Source organism: Scleropages formosus, chromosome 10, assembly GCF_900964775.1.
Source record: "Scleropages formosus chromosome 10, fSclFor1.1, whole genome shotgun sequence".
Lineage (NCBI taxonomy): Eukaryota > Metazoa > Chordata > Actinopteri > Osteoglossiformes > Osteoglossidae > Scleropages > Scleropages formosus.
The window spans coordinates 3,484,327-3,500,901 of record NC_041815.1 but is presented as its reverse complement, the minus strand read 5'-3'; the positions used below and the strand labels follow the sequence as shown (position 1 = coordinate 3,500,901).

General features: G+C 45.5%; 1 protein-coding gene and 1 pseudogene across 1 annotated transcript; both read left to right on the top strand.

Moving 5' to 3' along the window:
- Positions 1-1,973: 1,973 nt before the first annotated feature.
- Positions 1,974-3,113, top strand: LOC114911649 (olfactory receptor 1-like). Its single transcript, XM_029255642.1, has 2 exons — positions 1,974-2,730; positions 2,824-3,113. Exons 1-2 carry the CDS (start codon positions 2,037-2,039, stop codon positions 3,111-3,113), a joined length of 984 nt encoding a protein of 327 aa, XP_029111475.1. The 5' UTR covers positions 1,974-2,036.
- Positions 3,114-5,505: 2,392 nt separating this feature from the next.
- On the top strand, positions 5,506-14,613 carry LOC114911607 (uncharacterized; annotated as a pseudogene).
- The last annotated feature ends 1,962 nt before the right edge of the window (positions 14,614-16,575 follow it).

The window sequence follows — 16,575 nt, the reverse complement described above, 5'->3', positions numbered from 1 at the left end:
ACATCAGTTTGTGAACTATTACATGCACAAAACCCAAACAAACCTACATGTGTCTTAACAGAGCTATTTACGAAGTTGCCCAGCAGCCTGTGCAGGTCCAGGTCTTCCAGCCTACCAGTTCTCGTAAACTACAAATCCCCTCCAGGCAAGAACTAAAATACACAGCCCGGAATGGTTGGCTCTCTTCCTGCCAACCAATAAAACACACAACCCGCCACAGTACTTGGAATTCTCAGTCATGCCTGGTGGGATGATCTGCTCCACCACACTCCTCCAACTTCAATTTCTGGTTTCCATCTGAAGGCCAGGGTTCCTGTCACTCAATACTAGCAGGAAAGCATGGTCATTACACACCCAAACCAGCCACTCAAATGTCATACATCAGCAGACTGTAAGACAGGTTAATTCTTTCTTGCAGTTTAAATTTAGCAGTGCCTGTCCACACATTTAACTTTGGTAGAGGTCTCCACCAAGCTGCTAAGCTCAATCCTCGTCCAGGATGAGGTCTGAAGACCCTTTCCACCAGTAATAGAGACTGCCATGTAACAACAGTTCTGCCCATTTCAATACCCACCCAATTCCCCATTATCCACAAGCAAATAATTTCCTTTAATTACAGCACAGGCAAAACACTGAAAATGTACGTTAAGTGACCTGTCATGAAAGATGCCACAGCACTTGGCAAGAATTCATAGAGGAGGTCAGTGACAGGAAGCTGGGCAAGTATGAAGGGAAGGATGGATAAGTTCTGCTGACTAAGTAGCTGAAAGGCAAGCTGTATGGTATAAACTGCAGGGGCTTTGCAGGGAAGTGCAGGAAAGATAGGCTTTGTGAATAATAAGAGCAGGGGAAACCAACAAAATTGTTACTGAGGCCACGGAAGATACGTCAAGATGGTATAAGTTGATCAACAGCCTATGTTGCACTGGTTTTAAGAAGCAGCTCACTTTTAGGGTTGTAAAGATGGATACTGAATCCTAGGAGACATATTGATATTGTACCCATGTACCAACGACTATAGGGTCAAAAGTATTTGGACACCCCTTATAATTATTGACTTCAAGCTTCAGCCGTTGACAAACACTGGCTGTACAATGGCTCGTTCTAAAGATCTCCGCATCTTTGAACGTGGCATTTTCATAGGATGCCACCTTTGTCACATGTCGATACATGAAATTTGCTCAGTTACATCTGCCCCAGTTGACTGTAAGTGCTATTATTGTGAACTGGAAGCATCTAGGAGTAACAACAGCTCAGCCATAAAGTGGCTAGAATAGTGTACTTTGAATGGTGGTTGACAATGCAATTCCAAAGAAGCTTATAACATCTGAGTACTGTCAGAGTCCTTATTTTCAACATAGAAAACCAAAACCCTACATACAAAGCAAAAGAGTTAACAAGGAAGTAAGTCTGACCATAAATGGAAAATGGAAAAAAAAAAAAAATCAATTAAACTGCCGTTCTCTTACTGTGATGTCATACAAGTGGACTTATTCAGGGTGCCATGCATAAAAGCCATGGAGTTGTTTGCAAATCCACTGTTAGGATGTAGGTTACATTGAAGAAGACTCCACCAAAATAAGATCTTTGCTTCGTGGAAATAGGCAATAATATTCAGATGACTGGTTTATAAAGAAAAAATTTATTACTACCTTTTGAGACTAAGTGAGATGTTATGCTGAGTATTGTAAACGCTTTAAAATATACTTCTAAATGTATTTCTGATTAAGGTTTTATTCATCATCCATTACTTCTGATTATATACTGTTCCAGGTGAATTGTTTAGTATAAATTCTTAATGTTCTAAAATGTCATGTACAATTTTAGTCAGTCAATTTTGATCAGCGATGAAAAAGCTTTTATATGTAATCAGTCCCATTGTTATAAAAACATTATCACTTAAATCACCATTTATACACAATTTACATGTGGCTGAAAAAAAGCACTCAGCACCATGTTTCCCTTGTGGTTGATATTTGCAGATAACATGATAAATTTTGTACTTCGTAGTCTGAAAAAGTTGAAGCCAGAGGAAGATGAGTGCCATGTTTTCCAAGAATTCCTCCTTGAATGTGCCTCTGCGACCTGCATTCTTTTTCATCAGTGGATTTTCTAACATTCCACATAGCAACTACTACTACATTTTCTTGTCTTTTGTTTATGTTGTTACCATGCTGGGAAACTCATTTGTCATGATTATTATTTACACAGACCGCAGTCTTCACACCCCAAAGTATATGGCTATTTTTAACTTAGCCATCGTTGATGTGTGCGAGAGCACTACACTTATTCCTAATTTGATTAAAACCTTTCTCTTTGATTCACAGGAAATTTCTTATGAGGCTTGCTTGGCAAATATGTTTTTTGTGTTTTTCTTTAGCTCTATGCAGTCAACCACTGTCGTTATTCTGGCATATGACAGATTCGTTGCAATATGTATTCCACTGAGGTACCATGCTGTTGTCACAAACATCTCAGTAGGGGTGCTTATCACTGTCACATGGACATTCAATTCAGCAGTCATGTCTTTCACAGTGGGTTTACACACCAGACTTTCCTTCTGTGAGTCTACAGTGATTGATAGCTTCTTCTGTGACAATGGACCATTATACAGATTGGCTTGTAATGACTATTCTCTGAACATCATCATGGCTTATTTTAACATAGCTATATTCATTTTTCTACCACTAACTCTAATTGGATTGTCATACATCTGTATTTTGGTGGCACTATTTAACATCAGTGTTGCCGGGTAGGCTCCGGTTCCCCGTGACCCCGTATGGGACAAGCGGTTCTGAAAATGTGTGTGTGTGTGTGTGTGTGTATTTAAAATCACGTCATGGGAAGGGCGTTTAAAAGCCCTTCAAACTTGTTTTTCTCACTTCACACTGGTGTCAATATTTTACATTCCGACAGCGTGTACTTACATAACTGCTATGACTGTCTCCATCCACCGCAATGCCAAAATAATCAATACATCACTGTCATACTCATTACCTCCAATGATTAACCCCATTGTGTATTCACTGAATACTGTGGAGATCAAGGAGTTTGCCAAAAAAATGTTCAGAGCAAATAGACTCAAAAGAATTGCACCTGCTTTAGAAGAATAATCTCATCATTCATCATCCTTTTTGTACTGCATAAAAACAATGTATATTTACATACCTAGTTCAGCAACATTTGTATTTCTTTGTTTTTCATCTTCCTCTGTCATTCAAAAAAAAAGACATCCCAAAAGGTAGGCAGTTTTGGGGCATTAGGAATAGACATCCTTAAAATATGCGTTGACAAAGGTGGTGTTTCAATGATCTAAAAACAACAACTTTTTTAAATTGGAAGAATCCATGTAAGATCATCGCTTCCAATCACACACACATTTTCAGAACCGCTTGTCCCTTACGGGGTCACAGGGAACCAGAGCCTACCCGGCAACACAGGGCGTAAGGGGACACACCCAGGACAGGACGCCAGTCCGCCACAAGGCACCCCAAGCGGGACTTGAACCCCAGACCCACCGGAAAGCAGGACTGCAGTCCAACCCACTGCACCACCGCACCCCCTGTTTCCAATCAGGAGTTCTAAAATGTGCTTAAAGTTTAATTTATTGATATGCTGAAAAACTTTTGTAGAAGTCTGAGATTTCTTATCCTGCACTGTCCTGTACTTGCATTTGTCTATTGGTAGAACACTGCACTATACGTTCTATGTAACACGAAGGTCCAAGAGTAACAAAATTTTATTCTCCTGTATGTGTGACTAAGCTGTAGGTGGAGTGACAATAACACTCACTTTGATTCTGACAGGAGTAGATAGTCTAGACTTAATGAAGAACATATTTTTCATTAAAATACAACACCAATTCCAAAAAACTTGGGACATTATGGAAAATGCTAAAACAACATAAAACAAAAAGGAGTGATTTGTAAATTTATTTTGGTTTGTATTCAAACAAAAACAGTATCAAGACAAGGCATTTCACGTTTACCAGATCAACTGCATTGTTCTTGAAGATAAACGTTTATTTTGAAATAAATGCCTGCAACATGTTCCAAAAAAGCTGTGACAGTCAAGTGTTTAGGACTAATAACAATGTGAAAATTTGAAATAGCAAGATGTTCTGAAACTGGTGAGGCAATCATGTTACACTGTATAGTGAGCCTGCATTAAATATATATAAAGGCCAAGTCCTTCCTAACTTTTTGGAATTGGAGTTGTATTTGAAAGCTTTGGTGTGGTTTTATTTAGAGAATTACAAGCTATTTAAAACTTACTGCTGAAAAAACTACCCAAATACTGTATGTGTACAATGTATGTATATTTGAAATAGCTGAAGTTTTATGTTTCTTTATATTATGAGACAAGGGATCTTTTAAGACTACCATTTAATATGTTCTGTGCCTTAAGGTTTTATGGTCTGTAGTCTCTTACCAAAGCACTTCCTTTGCCTAATATGCAAGGATCTGGGCAGAACTACTAAAAATACATATTTTAAATTGATTGTTGTTTCACACAGTACTAAAGACAAGGCATCTAAAGTCAATATCTTTTTTTTAGTTCTTGCCTTTCTCTTGTTTCCAGTTGAAAACCATTGCTTTGAATAAGCACATAAAAACTTGTACAGTTCTGTAATAGTAGTTTTGCCACAGATACTGAGGTTTTCACACACTCTGGCTGAAACCGCTTGTCCCAAGCGGGGTAGCAGTGAACCAGAGCCTAACCCAGCAACACAGGGCGCGAGGCTGGGCGGGGGCCCGTCTGCCACAGGGCACTCCAAGCAGGACTCGAACCCCAGACCCACCAGAGAACAGCACACAGCTGTCACGACCCCATCTGCCAGCATATCGGCAACACCTATTGCACCCTGATGGGATAGCAGATAAAAGGCAGCGTCGATGGGTTGCCTACTGGGTACCTCAGTAATGGGCAACCGCTGCTTCCTGCTCGACCCGCGTTTGTTGCAACTCGTTTTGGATTACCGACCTTCTGCCTGTTTTCTTCTTGACCTCCATTCCTGTCTTGTCCTTTCAACAACGTTTACCGATCGCATGACCCTTGACCATTCTCCTGCCTGCTCCCTGTTTTCCAATAAAAAGGAAAACTCAATTTGCGCTTGACTGCATCACCTTCCTGAGTCCTGTCGCCATGACAGAAGATTCCACCTCTACTCCGGACTCAGCATAACTCGTCTATCTGCGGAGTGCTTTGGCGTTGCGGGGCGCACTTCTCGGTGCTCATGAACAGACCTTTAAACGCTTTGAAGAGATGCTAAACGGATGATAAATGTCCTCCAAGCCAGGGGGGGTTCTCAAACCCACCGAGGAGGCTGAGCCCACTCCCCCCTAAGAGAGCACTGTGCCAGCACCTCCAGGCGCCTCCTCCCCAGGGATGCACATCGCCACCCCAGAGAGGTACGATGGAACATCAGAGCAGTGTTAAGGTTTCTTGATGCAGTGCGAGCTGGTGTTCGCCTGCTCTCCTTTAATGTACCAATCCGACGATGCAATGATTGTGATCATGGTGGTGCTGCTACTCGGTCCAATGTGCACCTGGGCGACGGCGGTGTGGCGCATGCGCCCGAAGACGACCTACGCCACCTTTCAGAAAAGGTTTGAGGCGGTGTTAGACTATCCTTACGCAGGTCGTTCGGCCAGTCACCGTCTCCTGCACCAGCACCAGGGAACCCGGACCATGGCCGATTAGGCCCTTGAGTTCCAGACCTTGGTGGAGCAAAGTGGTTGGAACTCCACAGCCCTTCTTACCTGCTTTTGAAATAGGCTCCAACCCCAGATCCAAGAGGAGCTCGTCTATCGGGGGGAAAATTGGAGCTTCGACCACTTCGTGGAGACTGCCATTGCGGTGGACAACCTCAGCCGGGACCAAACCCTGTGAAGTGGCCCAACTTTTTATCCTTTGCCACCACCCGGTTTGCAGGTGGGCCAGAGCAAACCAGACCCCAAGGGGAGGAGGTGCCACATTCTGGGAAACCTGTCCCTCTACTGTGGCTCCCCGGGCCACGTCCGATCAGCCTGTCCGTTGCGGCCACCTCAAAGGACTCCAGGGGAAACAAACGTGAGTCCCGGGGAGTACAGGGCCAAGTGATGTTGCTGGTCTGTATAGCCTAGGAGGGACACCTGTTGCATGCCCCTGGCTTGATAGATTCCGAGGCAGCCGGTTGTTTTATGGATATGGTGTTTTCTAACATGCACCACATTTCCCACCGACCTGTGAGGTCAAGCTGCGTGTGAGTGCCCTTGACAGCCAACCCCTAGGGTCGGATGTGGTGGACACTTGCACCATCGCTCCAGACTGGTATAGGGGCATGTCACCAGGAGAACCTAACCTTCTTTTTGATCCATGCTCCAGACATCCCGATCATTCTAGGCTTCCCGTGGCTAGTCTGTTGTGACCCAATGTTCTCGTGGAGTACCCGGGAGCTGGTGGCCTGGGGCGACAGGTGCCAGTACTCCTGCCTAGCACTTCTGTGCCGGGCTACGTCCGTGGAGGGAGTTGCGGGGCTTCCCCCAGTGGAGGTGCCTCAAGAATATAAGGACCTTTAAGAGGTCTTTAGTAAGACTCGAGCGGCTGACTTTCCCCCTCACTGACCCTGGGATTATGCTATCGATCTGTTGCCGGGAACGACGCCTCCCCGGAGCCAGGTGTACCCCCTGTCCTTACCTGAGCAGAAGGCCATGCAGGAGTACATCACTGAGGCGCTGGCTTCGGGCCTCATCCAGCCCTCCACCTCACCCGTATCTGCTGGCTCCTTTGTGGGTAAGCAAAACGGGGGTCTCTGTCTCTATATCGATTACCGCAGGCTGAATGCCATCACAGTCCATTACCCACATCCCTTGCCCCGATCTGCTGCCCTGGAGAGCATCAACGGTTCTACCATCTTCACAAAGGTCAATCTCCGAAGTGCATATAATCTGGTTCATATCCACAAGGGGGACTAGTGAAACACAGCGTTTTCCACCTCCCTGGGTCATTATGAATACCGGGTCATGCCTTTGAGTCTATCAAATGCTCCCTCAGTCTTCCAGGCTTTTATGAACCACATTCTTGGGGACTGCATCAACTGCTTTGTGATTGTCTACCTAGATGACATTCTGATCTTCTCCCAGACGCGAGAAGAACACGTCAACTGGGTACGGACAGTCTTGCGCCAGCTACTCCAGCACTGGTTGTACGTCAAGGGGGAAGAAATACCTCTTTCACCAGACCCAGGTCTCTTTCCTGGGTTATGTCCTGAGCGAAACAGGGTCACCATGGACCCTCGGAAGGTCCGCGCAGTGACTGCCTGACCTAGACCCACCACGGTGAAAGCACTCCAGTGCTTTCTCAGCGTCGCGAATTTTTATTGTCACTTCATTCGAGGCTTCAGCACCCTGGCGGCTCTTCTCTCGGCCCTCACTGCGCATGAGGAGCACCAACTACCCTGGAGTGATGCTGGTGAGAAGGCATTCCAGGGTTTGAAGGCATGTTTCAGCCCCAGTGCTCAAGCATCCCGATGCCGCCCTGCCGTTCGTGGTGGAGGTCGAAGCCTCATCAGTCAGAGTCAGGGCTGTTCTTTCCCAGAGGCAAGGGAATACAACAGAGCTGTTCCCTTGCGCATTCTTTTCCCGTAAGTTGTCCCTGGACGAATGCAATTACGACATAGGAAACCGGGAACTCCTTGCTGTCAAACTCACGCTCAATGAATGGCAACACTGGCTCGAGGGAGCGGTACACTTGTTCCTCGTACTCACCGACCACTGTAATCTCGAGTATCAAGAAGGCCCGTCGACCAAACGTCCATCAGGCCCTGTTTTTCACCCGTTTTAACTTCACCGTCTCCTACCGACCCAATTCCAAGTCAAGCATTTAAATTGCGTGTTTATTTTTACATTCATTTATTCTACGTTTTCTCACAATACTTTTTAATTTGTGTTTTGTCTAGTGCTGTTGTCTCAGTCTCAGTAAACACTTGATTTCACTCAAAATCTTGTAGTGTCATTTATTTCGTAACACAGCAAAGCACTGACCACCATTACACAAAACCCCACAGAGTACAGCACTAAGCTCAGACTTAACTGAGAGCAAATAATACAACTTGACAGGCCTAATTTGTTTTAGCTCATATTAAAAATCTGATTATTGATTAATAAACCAAAAGGAACATAACTCAAGAAATAATAGAGCGACAACTGACAGATGATATAGAAAGGCCAACAGCACTGAGACAGTTCGAAGGTCAAACATTGCTCCGTTGTCTAAAACCTTTCTGAATCTTATGCCACATCCACAAAGAGGGGTGGAAAAGTAAATGCTCTAAAAGCACAGATATCAGTTCAGATTCCCCAGACTGGCCAGGCAGCACAGGATACACTTCAAAGGCTTAAACTTAAGTCATAGAAACATGTTTGACAAAACAGAAATACAAATACAAGATTGCAAGCAAGCAGAGGATGCAGTGGGTCTCAAAACAGCTCAGCCAATGCTGGCCACAGACCTAATCAGTCACCAGACAACCCTGGTCACAATTCTGATCCTTTACCTAGGCTCTTCATGGGGGATATAGTCCACAATAGACTGGGGTCCTTTAACAGGTGGTTGGAGACATGGTGCCACTCTAATCGCATATCATTTGTTAATAACTGGGATGATTTCTGGGAAAGGCCCAGGTTTTTCCACACGTGATGGTGTAAACCTCAGCTGGAGGGGTTCATTTGCTCCGTCCCAGAACTTGGCCTGCAAGCTGCAGGACTGACTCATCCATGGGTCATCTGCTTTAACAGCTGTTTGCATTGATGGGTCTGTTAGTTGTTCTGGTACCAGTGGTTTTTTGTGATGGGGTTTCTTGTGCCTTGTCCAATGTCACCTCAACTTTAGATAAAAGCGTTAAGTGCAGCCAAAACATACAAACCATTATCAGGCCACAGCGTTTAACTCAACTTAGTGATAGGAATGCTTGCACAAGAAACCTGAAATATGTTAAAAACAGACAAACCTAAAATAGATTAAAACTAAGCTTAAACAACAATTTGTTAACCATTATATGCACAAAACCCAAACAAACCATCATGTGTCTCAGCAGACCTATTTACGAAGTTGCCCAGCAGCCTTTGCAGGTCCAAGTCTACCAGCCTACAAGTTCTCCTAAACTACAAATTTCCTCCAGGCAAGAACTACAGTTTTTCCTCAATCGTTTTGACAAATTATTGTAAGTACTCGCAAAACAATTAACACAGCCAACTAAACACACTCTTACCTTGACAAAACAGTTCAATTCCCCCACATAAAGAAGTACTGCCTTTTCTTCTACTAATGCATTTACTAAAATTAAATACTAACGTACACTCGTGTGGTCTATTGATTGTACAACGTAGTCTGATGTACACACACATTACATCTGAAACCGCTTGTCCCATACAGGGTCGCAGGGAGCTGGAGCCTAACCCAGCAACACAAGGAAAATGGCTGGAGGAGAGGGAACACACCCAGGACGGGACACCAGTCTATCATAAGGCACCCCAAGCAGGACTCGAACCCCAGACCCACTGGAAAGCAGAACCCAGTCCAACCCACTGTACCACCGTGTCCCCTGCCCCCATACCTACATGAATGCAAATACACGTTTATCGTGAAGTTCTCGGCTGAGGAGTTCTGTTGTATAACAGAAACTACTGCCTCAACATCTCCACAGGCCTCTTCCATTGCTTAAAGAAGACTATAAGGGTTGCAATCATACACTTTCCATCTCCAACAGAAGAACTCCTCAGCTGAATTCAGGAAAGGAGAATATGGTGGAAGGAACACCATCCTGAAACGGGGGTGATGCTCAAACCACTCCCGCACCAGTGCCGAACGGTGGAATGGCACATTGTCCCAAACAACTACAAAATCTCGATCCATTTGCTTCTGGTCAACCTGTGCGAAGAGGATTTCACTGAGGGAGTTCAAGAAAATTTGTATCCTTTTGCTGTTGTTATGTTGGGGGGTGTGGTGGCACAGTGGGTTGGACCAGGTCCTGCTCTCCGGGGGGTCTGGGGCTTGAGTCTCGCTTGGGGTGCCTTGTGATGGATTGGTGTCCCATCCTGGGTGTGTCCCCTCCCCTTCCAGCCTTACACTCTGTGTTGCTGGATTAGGCTCTGGCTCCCTGCAACCCTGTATGAGACAAGTGGTTCAGACTGTGTGTGTGGTGTTGTATGGCCCCCAGACAGCATTGTATACTGTAACACCAGTAGTTGAAATTGCAGCAGACATGGTGATGTTGCCTCCCTGCTGTCCAAGGACTGTGGCATGATGGCCAATCACATTCCTCCCTCTTCTCCTTTTTTTGTTAAGACTGAAGGCAGCTTTAAGGAGCATGGTGGCGTGGTGGGTTAGACTACAGTCCTGCTCTCCAGTGGGTCTGGGGTTCGAATCCCGCTTGGGGTGCCTTGTGGTGGACTGGCGTCCTGTCCTGGGTGTGTCCCCTTCCTCCTCTGGCCTTACGCCCTGTGTTACTGGGTAGGCTCTGGTTCCCCGTGACCCCGTCTGGGACTAGCGGTTCTGAAAATGTCTGTGTGTGAGAGCATACCATGTGTAACTGAGCATTGAACGAATGACAGAGTTTTGCTTGTTGTGTTTAGCAAAATGGTTTGGAGTAACGTGTCAAATCGATCGGGAAAAATTGTAATACACATGACCTGAACTGGTTGGCTCTCTTTTTGCCAATCAGTAAAACACGCAACCGCCACAGTACCTGAGGTTCTTAGTCATGCCTGGTGGGATGATCTGCTCCACCACGCTGCTCCAACTTCAATTTCTGGTTTCCATCTGAGGACCAGGGTTCCTGTCAGTCAACACTAGGAATAAAGCATGGTCACTACACACCCAGACCAGCCACTCAAATCTCATACGTCAGCAGATTGTAAGGAAAGTTAATTCTTTCTTGCAGTTTAGTAGCCAGCAGTGCCTGTCCACACATTTTACATTGGTCAAGGCCTACAACTGTCACGTCTACATCCACAGGCTCAGCGACAGCACCTGTTGCCAATTAGAACGACACAGCATAAAGGCAGTGCCGTCACAGCACTGGGTGTGGAATCTACAATGCCCACCAGTTGGCTTGTGCATTCAGTGGCTTGCCTTCCCAGTACTCTAGTCCCTGTTTAATGGTCCTGCTTCTCCTGGCTTTTTTGACCTTGGCTTGTTCACCAGTTTCTGAGTATTGCTTCACCCCTGAAATGACGTTCGTCCCTCAGAAGATCCTCGCCTGTCTTTGACCTCCATCTCTGATTGTTCCTGTTTTTTTTTTTTTTTTGACTCTGAAGATACAGCCCCTGCACTTGGGTCCAAACCCCACCTGCTGTCTCCTGTCCATGGCCATGACAACACCAAGCTGCTAAGCTTTCTTCCTGTCCAGGATGTGGTCTGAAGACACTTCCACCAGTAATAGAAACTGCCATGTAACAACAGTTCTGCCCATTTCAATAATGCAAATAATTGCATTATTGTAATTACACCTGCAAATAATTTCCATTAATTACATCCATCCATCCATTTTCTTGTTGCAAACCCGGCTTCAGTGCCTCAAAGTGGCACAACAGTGGCAATGGCTGTCTGGTAGCTATGGCGGTTGGATATACTCTGTAAATCCTGGCAGGTTCAACCATGCCGCATTGGTACCGGACTATCGGTCATGCAGGTGGATCGCCTTAGCAGAAGCGGGCGTATGGTCCATCCTGTAGAGGCTGGAAGCTAGCTAAACTGAAGAGGTGCAATGGCCTGCCCGCCTAGCCAGCGGGGTGGCGTCATCTTCTGGCTAAAACAGCACGAAGAAATGGGCCTCAGTACCCTGCACGTCAATCGGACCGTGCCACGGCGGCGGTACGCTATCCGAGCGACGAGAGGCTGCTAAGAATCTCAGGTTCCAAGAAGCCGCCGCGGAACAGGATTAACCTTGCCATTTGCACCTACAACTGCAGGTCTTTGGCAAGGGGGAACGGATTGAACCACCTGATGGAGGAGAAGATGAAGATCAGATGCGACGTGTTGGGTCTGTGCGAGACTCGGCAGAAGAAGGAGATGAGTGCGAGGTGGGAAGATGGATGCGCTGTAAGACTAGGAAAAGCGGATGGCAGCAGATCAGTTGGGGGTGTCGGGTTCATCATAAGCAAAGAATGGACTACGAAGATCGCCTCATGCCATTTTGTGTCATCACGTATCGGAGTGCTCAACATGAACCTCTCGGGAAAGGCCACCCTTAAGATCATCCAGACCTACGCTCCCACCAGTGCCAGCGACGACGATGAAGTGGAAGAGTTCTATCGCCAGCTAGACATGATGCTAGCTCGGAAATCCACTTACACCGTCGTGATGGGAGACTTCAATGCAAAGGTCGGAAAAGGGAGGCAAGGTGAAAGGTATGTTGGAAAGTTTGGAACTGGAGAAAGAAATGAAAGAGGGGAACGTTTGGTCACTATGGCAGAGGCGAGAAAAATCTACATCGGGAACAGCCTGTTCAAGAAGAACAGCGAGAAAAGATGGACCTGGATAGCCCCTAACGCTGCACACCGCAATGAGATCGACTACATCCTGGTCGACAAGCGGCGCATTCTGCAAGACGTCTCTGTCGTAACGCCATTCAACACCGGCAGCGATCACCGCCTGCTCAGGGCCAAGATCGTCATCGACAGGACAAAGGAGAAGAAGACACTGCATCTGACGTCGAGGGAAGAACGTGTGAAGGTCTAAGATGGAAAGCGACTGCAGGAAGCGATGGAGAGGAAATCCTGGTGCCGAATTGACGGAATTGACGATGATTATGACTCACTGATCGAGAAACTGAAGGAATGCTTGAGGGAGGCAAAGGAGGCGGGCCCAAGGGAGCAGAAGGGAAGAATCTCGGAAGAAACCAAAAAACTTCTCGAGAAGAGAAAGAACATGAAGAGGACTGCGGAAGATCACCTTGAATATTCCATTCTCAGCAGGGTGATACGACTGCAGCTGAAGAGAGACTTCGAAAAATACCGGATGGAAAAGCTCCTGAAGGCCGCCGAGGAAAGGAAGAGCCTCAAGAAATGTGAAAGGGGGATGGCACTCTATAAATCGGAAGTGACGAAGCTGAAGAACTCGGATGGTGCTACAGCCGATGAAAGAGGCGAGGTGGTAAAGATTTGTAAAGACTTTTACACTAAGCTTTTCAAATCTGCTGTGAAGATTGAACCACCACCGTCACTTCAAAGGAAGGAGAATGTGCCCCCCATTCTCGTAAGTGAGGTTGAAAGGGCCGTCAATTTGATGAAGAGGGAAAAAGCACCGGGGAAAGATGGCATAACATCTGAAATGTTGAAGTTGGGCGGAGAACAGCTCTGGAAAATCCTTGCCGAACGGTTCAGTCACTATCTGAACACGTGCAAGATACCATCGCAGTGGAAAGAGTCGAGAACCATCCTGCTGTATAAGAAGGGAGATAGAGAAGACCTGAAGAACTATCGTCCCATATGCCTCTTGTCCCACATCTACAAGCTTTTCACGAAGATAATCCTAACACGATTATCAGAACACTTGGATGGACAACAACCAAGGGAACAAGCAGGCTTCCGAAGAACCTAAAGCACGATGGATCACATCTTCACTCTGACCCAATTGCTGGAGCGAGCGAAAGAGTACAGGCTGCCACTATGCGTCGCGTTCGTAGACTACGAGAAGGCCTTCGACAGCGTCGAGATCAACGCAGTGCTAAAGTCGTTGGAGATGCAAGGAGTCGAGGCGCAATACATCGAACTCCTACGGGAGGCAAATTCCGGATGTACCACCGACATCGCTCTGCTGTCGTCACCGATTAGAATACCAGTCGAGAAGGGCGTCAAACAAGGAGACACCATCTCTCCGAAGCTCTTCACCACATGTCTCGAGCAGATCTTCAGAGACATCGACTGGAAGGGCGGCGTAAACATCAACGGCGAGCTACTGACCCACCTCCGTTTCGCCGACGATATCGTCCTCGTCGCCGAAACCACAGATCTACTTCAGACCATGCTAACCGAGCTAGACATCAGAAGCTCGAGAGTAGGCCTCAAAATGAACCGCATGAAGACCAAGTTCATGCGGTCAGATTACGCAACAAGGGGCCGAATAGTGGTTCAAGGCGATGAAATAGAGGAGGTGGAGGAATACGTCTACCTTGGACAAGAAGTAAATATGCGTTGAGACATGGAGAAGGAAATCTCGCGGAGAATAAGGGCCGGATGGAAAGCGTTTAACTCCATCAAGGATGTGCTCAAAGGAAAGTTGGATAAGACCACCCGCGCGAACCTCTTCAATGGCACAGTTTTACCTGCAATGTTATACGGCAGTGAAACTTGGGCCACCACGAAGAGAGAAGAGCAAAGGTTGGTAACTGCTCAAAGGGCGATGGAGAGATCTATGCTGGGAATATCACTAAGAGAACATATCCGGAGTGAGACGATCAGAGAGAAATCCGGCGTGAGGGACGTCATCAACGAGTACGAGAAGCAAAAGTTGAGATGGGCCGGACACGTTGCTCGGTTCACCGACAATCGGTGGACTCGCGCAATTGTCGAGTGGTATCCGCGTGAGCGGAAAAGGCCACTCGGAAGGCCTCCAAAACGGTGGATTGACGACATAAGAAAAACGTTTGGAGCTACGTGGATGAGGAAGGCGCGATCCAGAGAGGAATGGGAAGCGTGCTGTGACCAGCGGAGTTGATTCGACGCCCGATAGTCTGGTCGGTCAAGACATCCATCCATCCATTTTCTTGCCTGCTTGTCCTTGTAGGGTCACGATGGCAACAGGGAGAGCAGAGAGGCCCATACACCCCTGTCCCTTCCAACTTCCTCCAGCTCAATGGCTTATTTGAATACTGTTGCATTCCTTCCTCTACCACTAACTTGATTGGGTTGTTATATGCTTGCATTATGTTAGCACTGTTTAAAATTTTTTCATGGGAAGGATGTCTGAAAGCCCTTAAAATCTGTTTTTTCCCCATCTGGCACTGGTGTCACTATTTTATTTTCCCATAGTAGGTATTTACATAGCTGCAGTAACCATATCCCTTCACCCCAATGCCCGAATAATCAATACATCACTGTAATACTCATTACCTTCAATGACTAGCCCCATTGTGTATTCACTGAATACTGCGGACATGAAGGAGTTTGCCAAAAATATGTTTAGAGCAACTTGACTCAATACAATCACAGTATCTCTGGAAGTTTAACATGATCTAACAATCTTTTTTTATTGATTCAATGTACTGTATATTCAGATCTTAAATGTAGCAACATTTTTCTTTGTTTATCCTGTTAGTCTTCTGAAACATGAAAACAAGTAACCTCAAACCAAATTGGAAACATGGCAACCATTCATGTGGCTCCCTTTGTAAGGGACAAACAGAAGTGTTTTAGTGTTTGTCTTCTCCCTTCCATGTCTGTTGCATGGTGTGCATGGGAGAACAGGAAAAATTTCAGTCTATACCCAGATGAGCAGGTCAGATACTATGAGACACCGGTGTTTCCTACTGTGCCACCGCGCAAACCGATAATTAGCAGAACTGTGACAAATCTGTGTTGCATTGCACAGTAGCAATTAGGAGGCACCAGAAACTGTATAACTTACTGTTGCATATTATTTTTTGTTGCCATCTGTTATTCAGTTTGTCTTTCTTTTATTTCAGGTTGGAGACCATTGCTTTTAATTAGATAAATTAATAAATTTAATTTTTAAAAATTAAAAATCCACTTTAATCACCTAATACTGCAGAATTCATGTTCATATTTTTTGTTTTGTTTCATTATTTAAATACCAAAAAAGGGCATATGATAAATTTTTTACAAAGAAATAATAGGTAACGGGGGATAGAAAGTAAATGTTAAGATTAATAAAAAAGTGGACTAACAGCTGGATTTGACACTAACTCGAGTACAAATCACACACCTATAGAGTCAGACATTGATGTACAGGTTATGATGCAGAGTTTTTTCTTGGATTATTCTAAATAATATTTTGACTGTTAACTTTGTTTTCTGGTTTCTCCAGCCACTGTTTCTGGAGTCTCAGTAAAGAAAATGACACTGTAAACAAAACAAACAAGATACTACAGTTGCTCTAATTGGTTTTGGTGACAAGTACCGTATATCCTCAATTTAACAGATTAATTCAGGGGAAGGGTTGTGCGATATTCCCGAGTTACGTTACATTCAAACATCTGCAAAACCTATAATAACCTATAAATTTATATGAAGTCAGAAGTCCAAATGATATATCTTGAAGCACAACAACACAATTTATTTGAAATATGGCAAATTTTGTTGTATATATGACATATCACGGATTATAAAACAAGACACATTGGCTGAAATCATTTGCCTCAAGCAGGGTCACAGGAAACCGGATCTTAACCTGGCAACACAGGCCACACGGCTGTCAGGGGAGGGGACACACCTAGGATGGGACACCAGTCTGTCGCAAGGCACCCCGAGCGGACCTCGAACCCCAGACCAGGCCACAGCCAAACACACTGCGTCACGTTACAAAACACTAACTGATGATAAATCTCCTCTTTCTTTAGCAACAGAACAATCAATG

What these genes read in the sequence shown, in the direction of transcription:
- LOC114911649 (XM_029255642.1), top strand. Translation starts at nt 2,037, where the DNA reads ATGAGTGCCATGTTTTCCAAGAATTCCTCCTTGAATGTGCCTCTGCGA. An exon ending in CATCTGTATTTTGGTGGCAC is followed by an intron (nt 2,731 to 2,823) that starts TATTTAACATCA and finishes TGTGTGTGTGTG; the next exon opens with TATTTAAAATCACGTCATGG.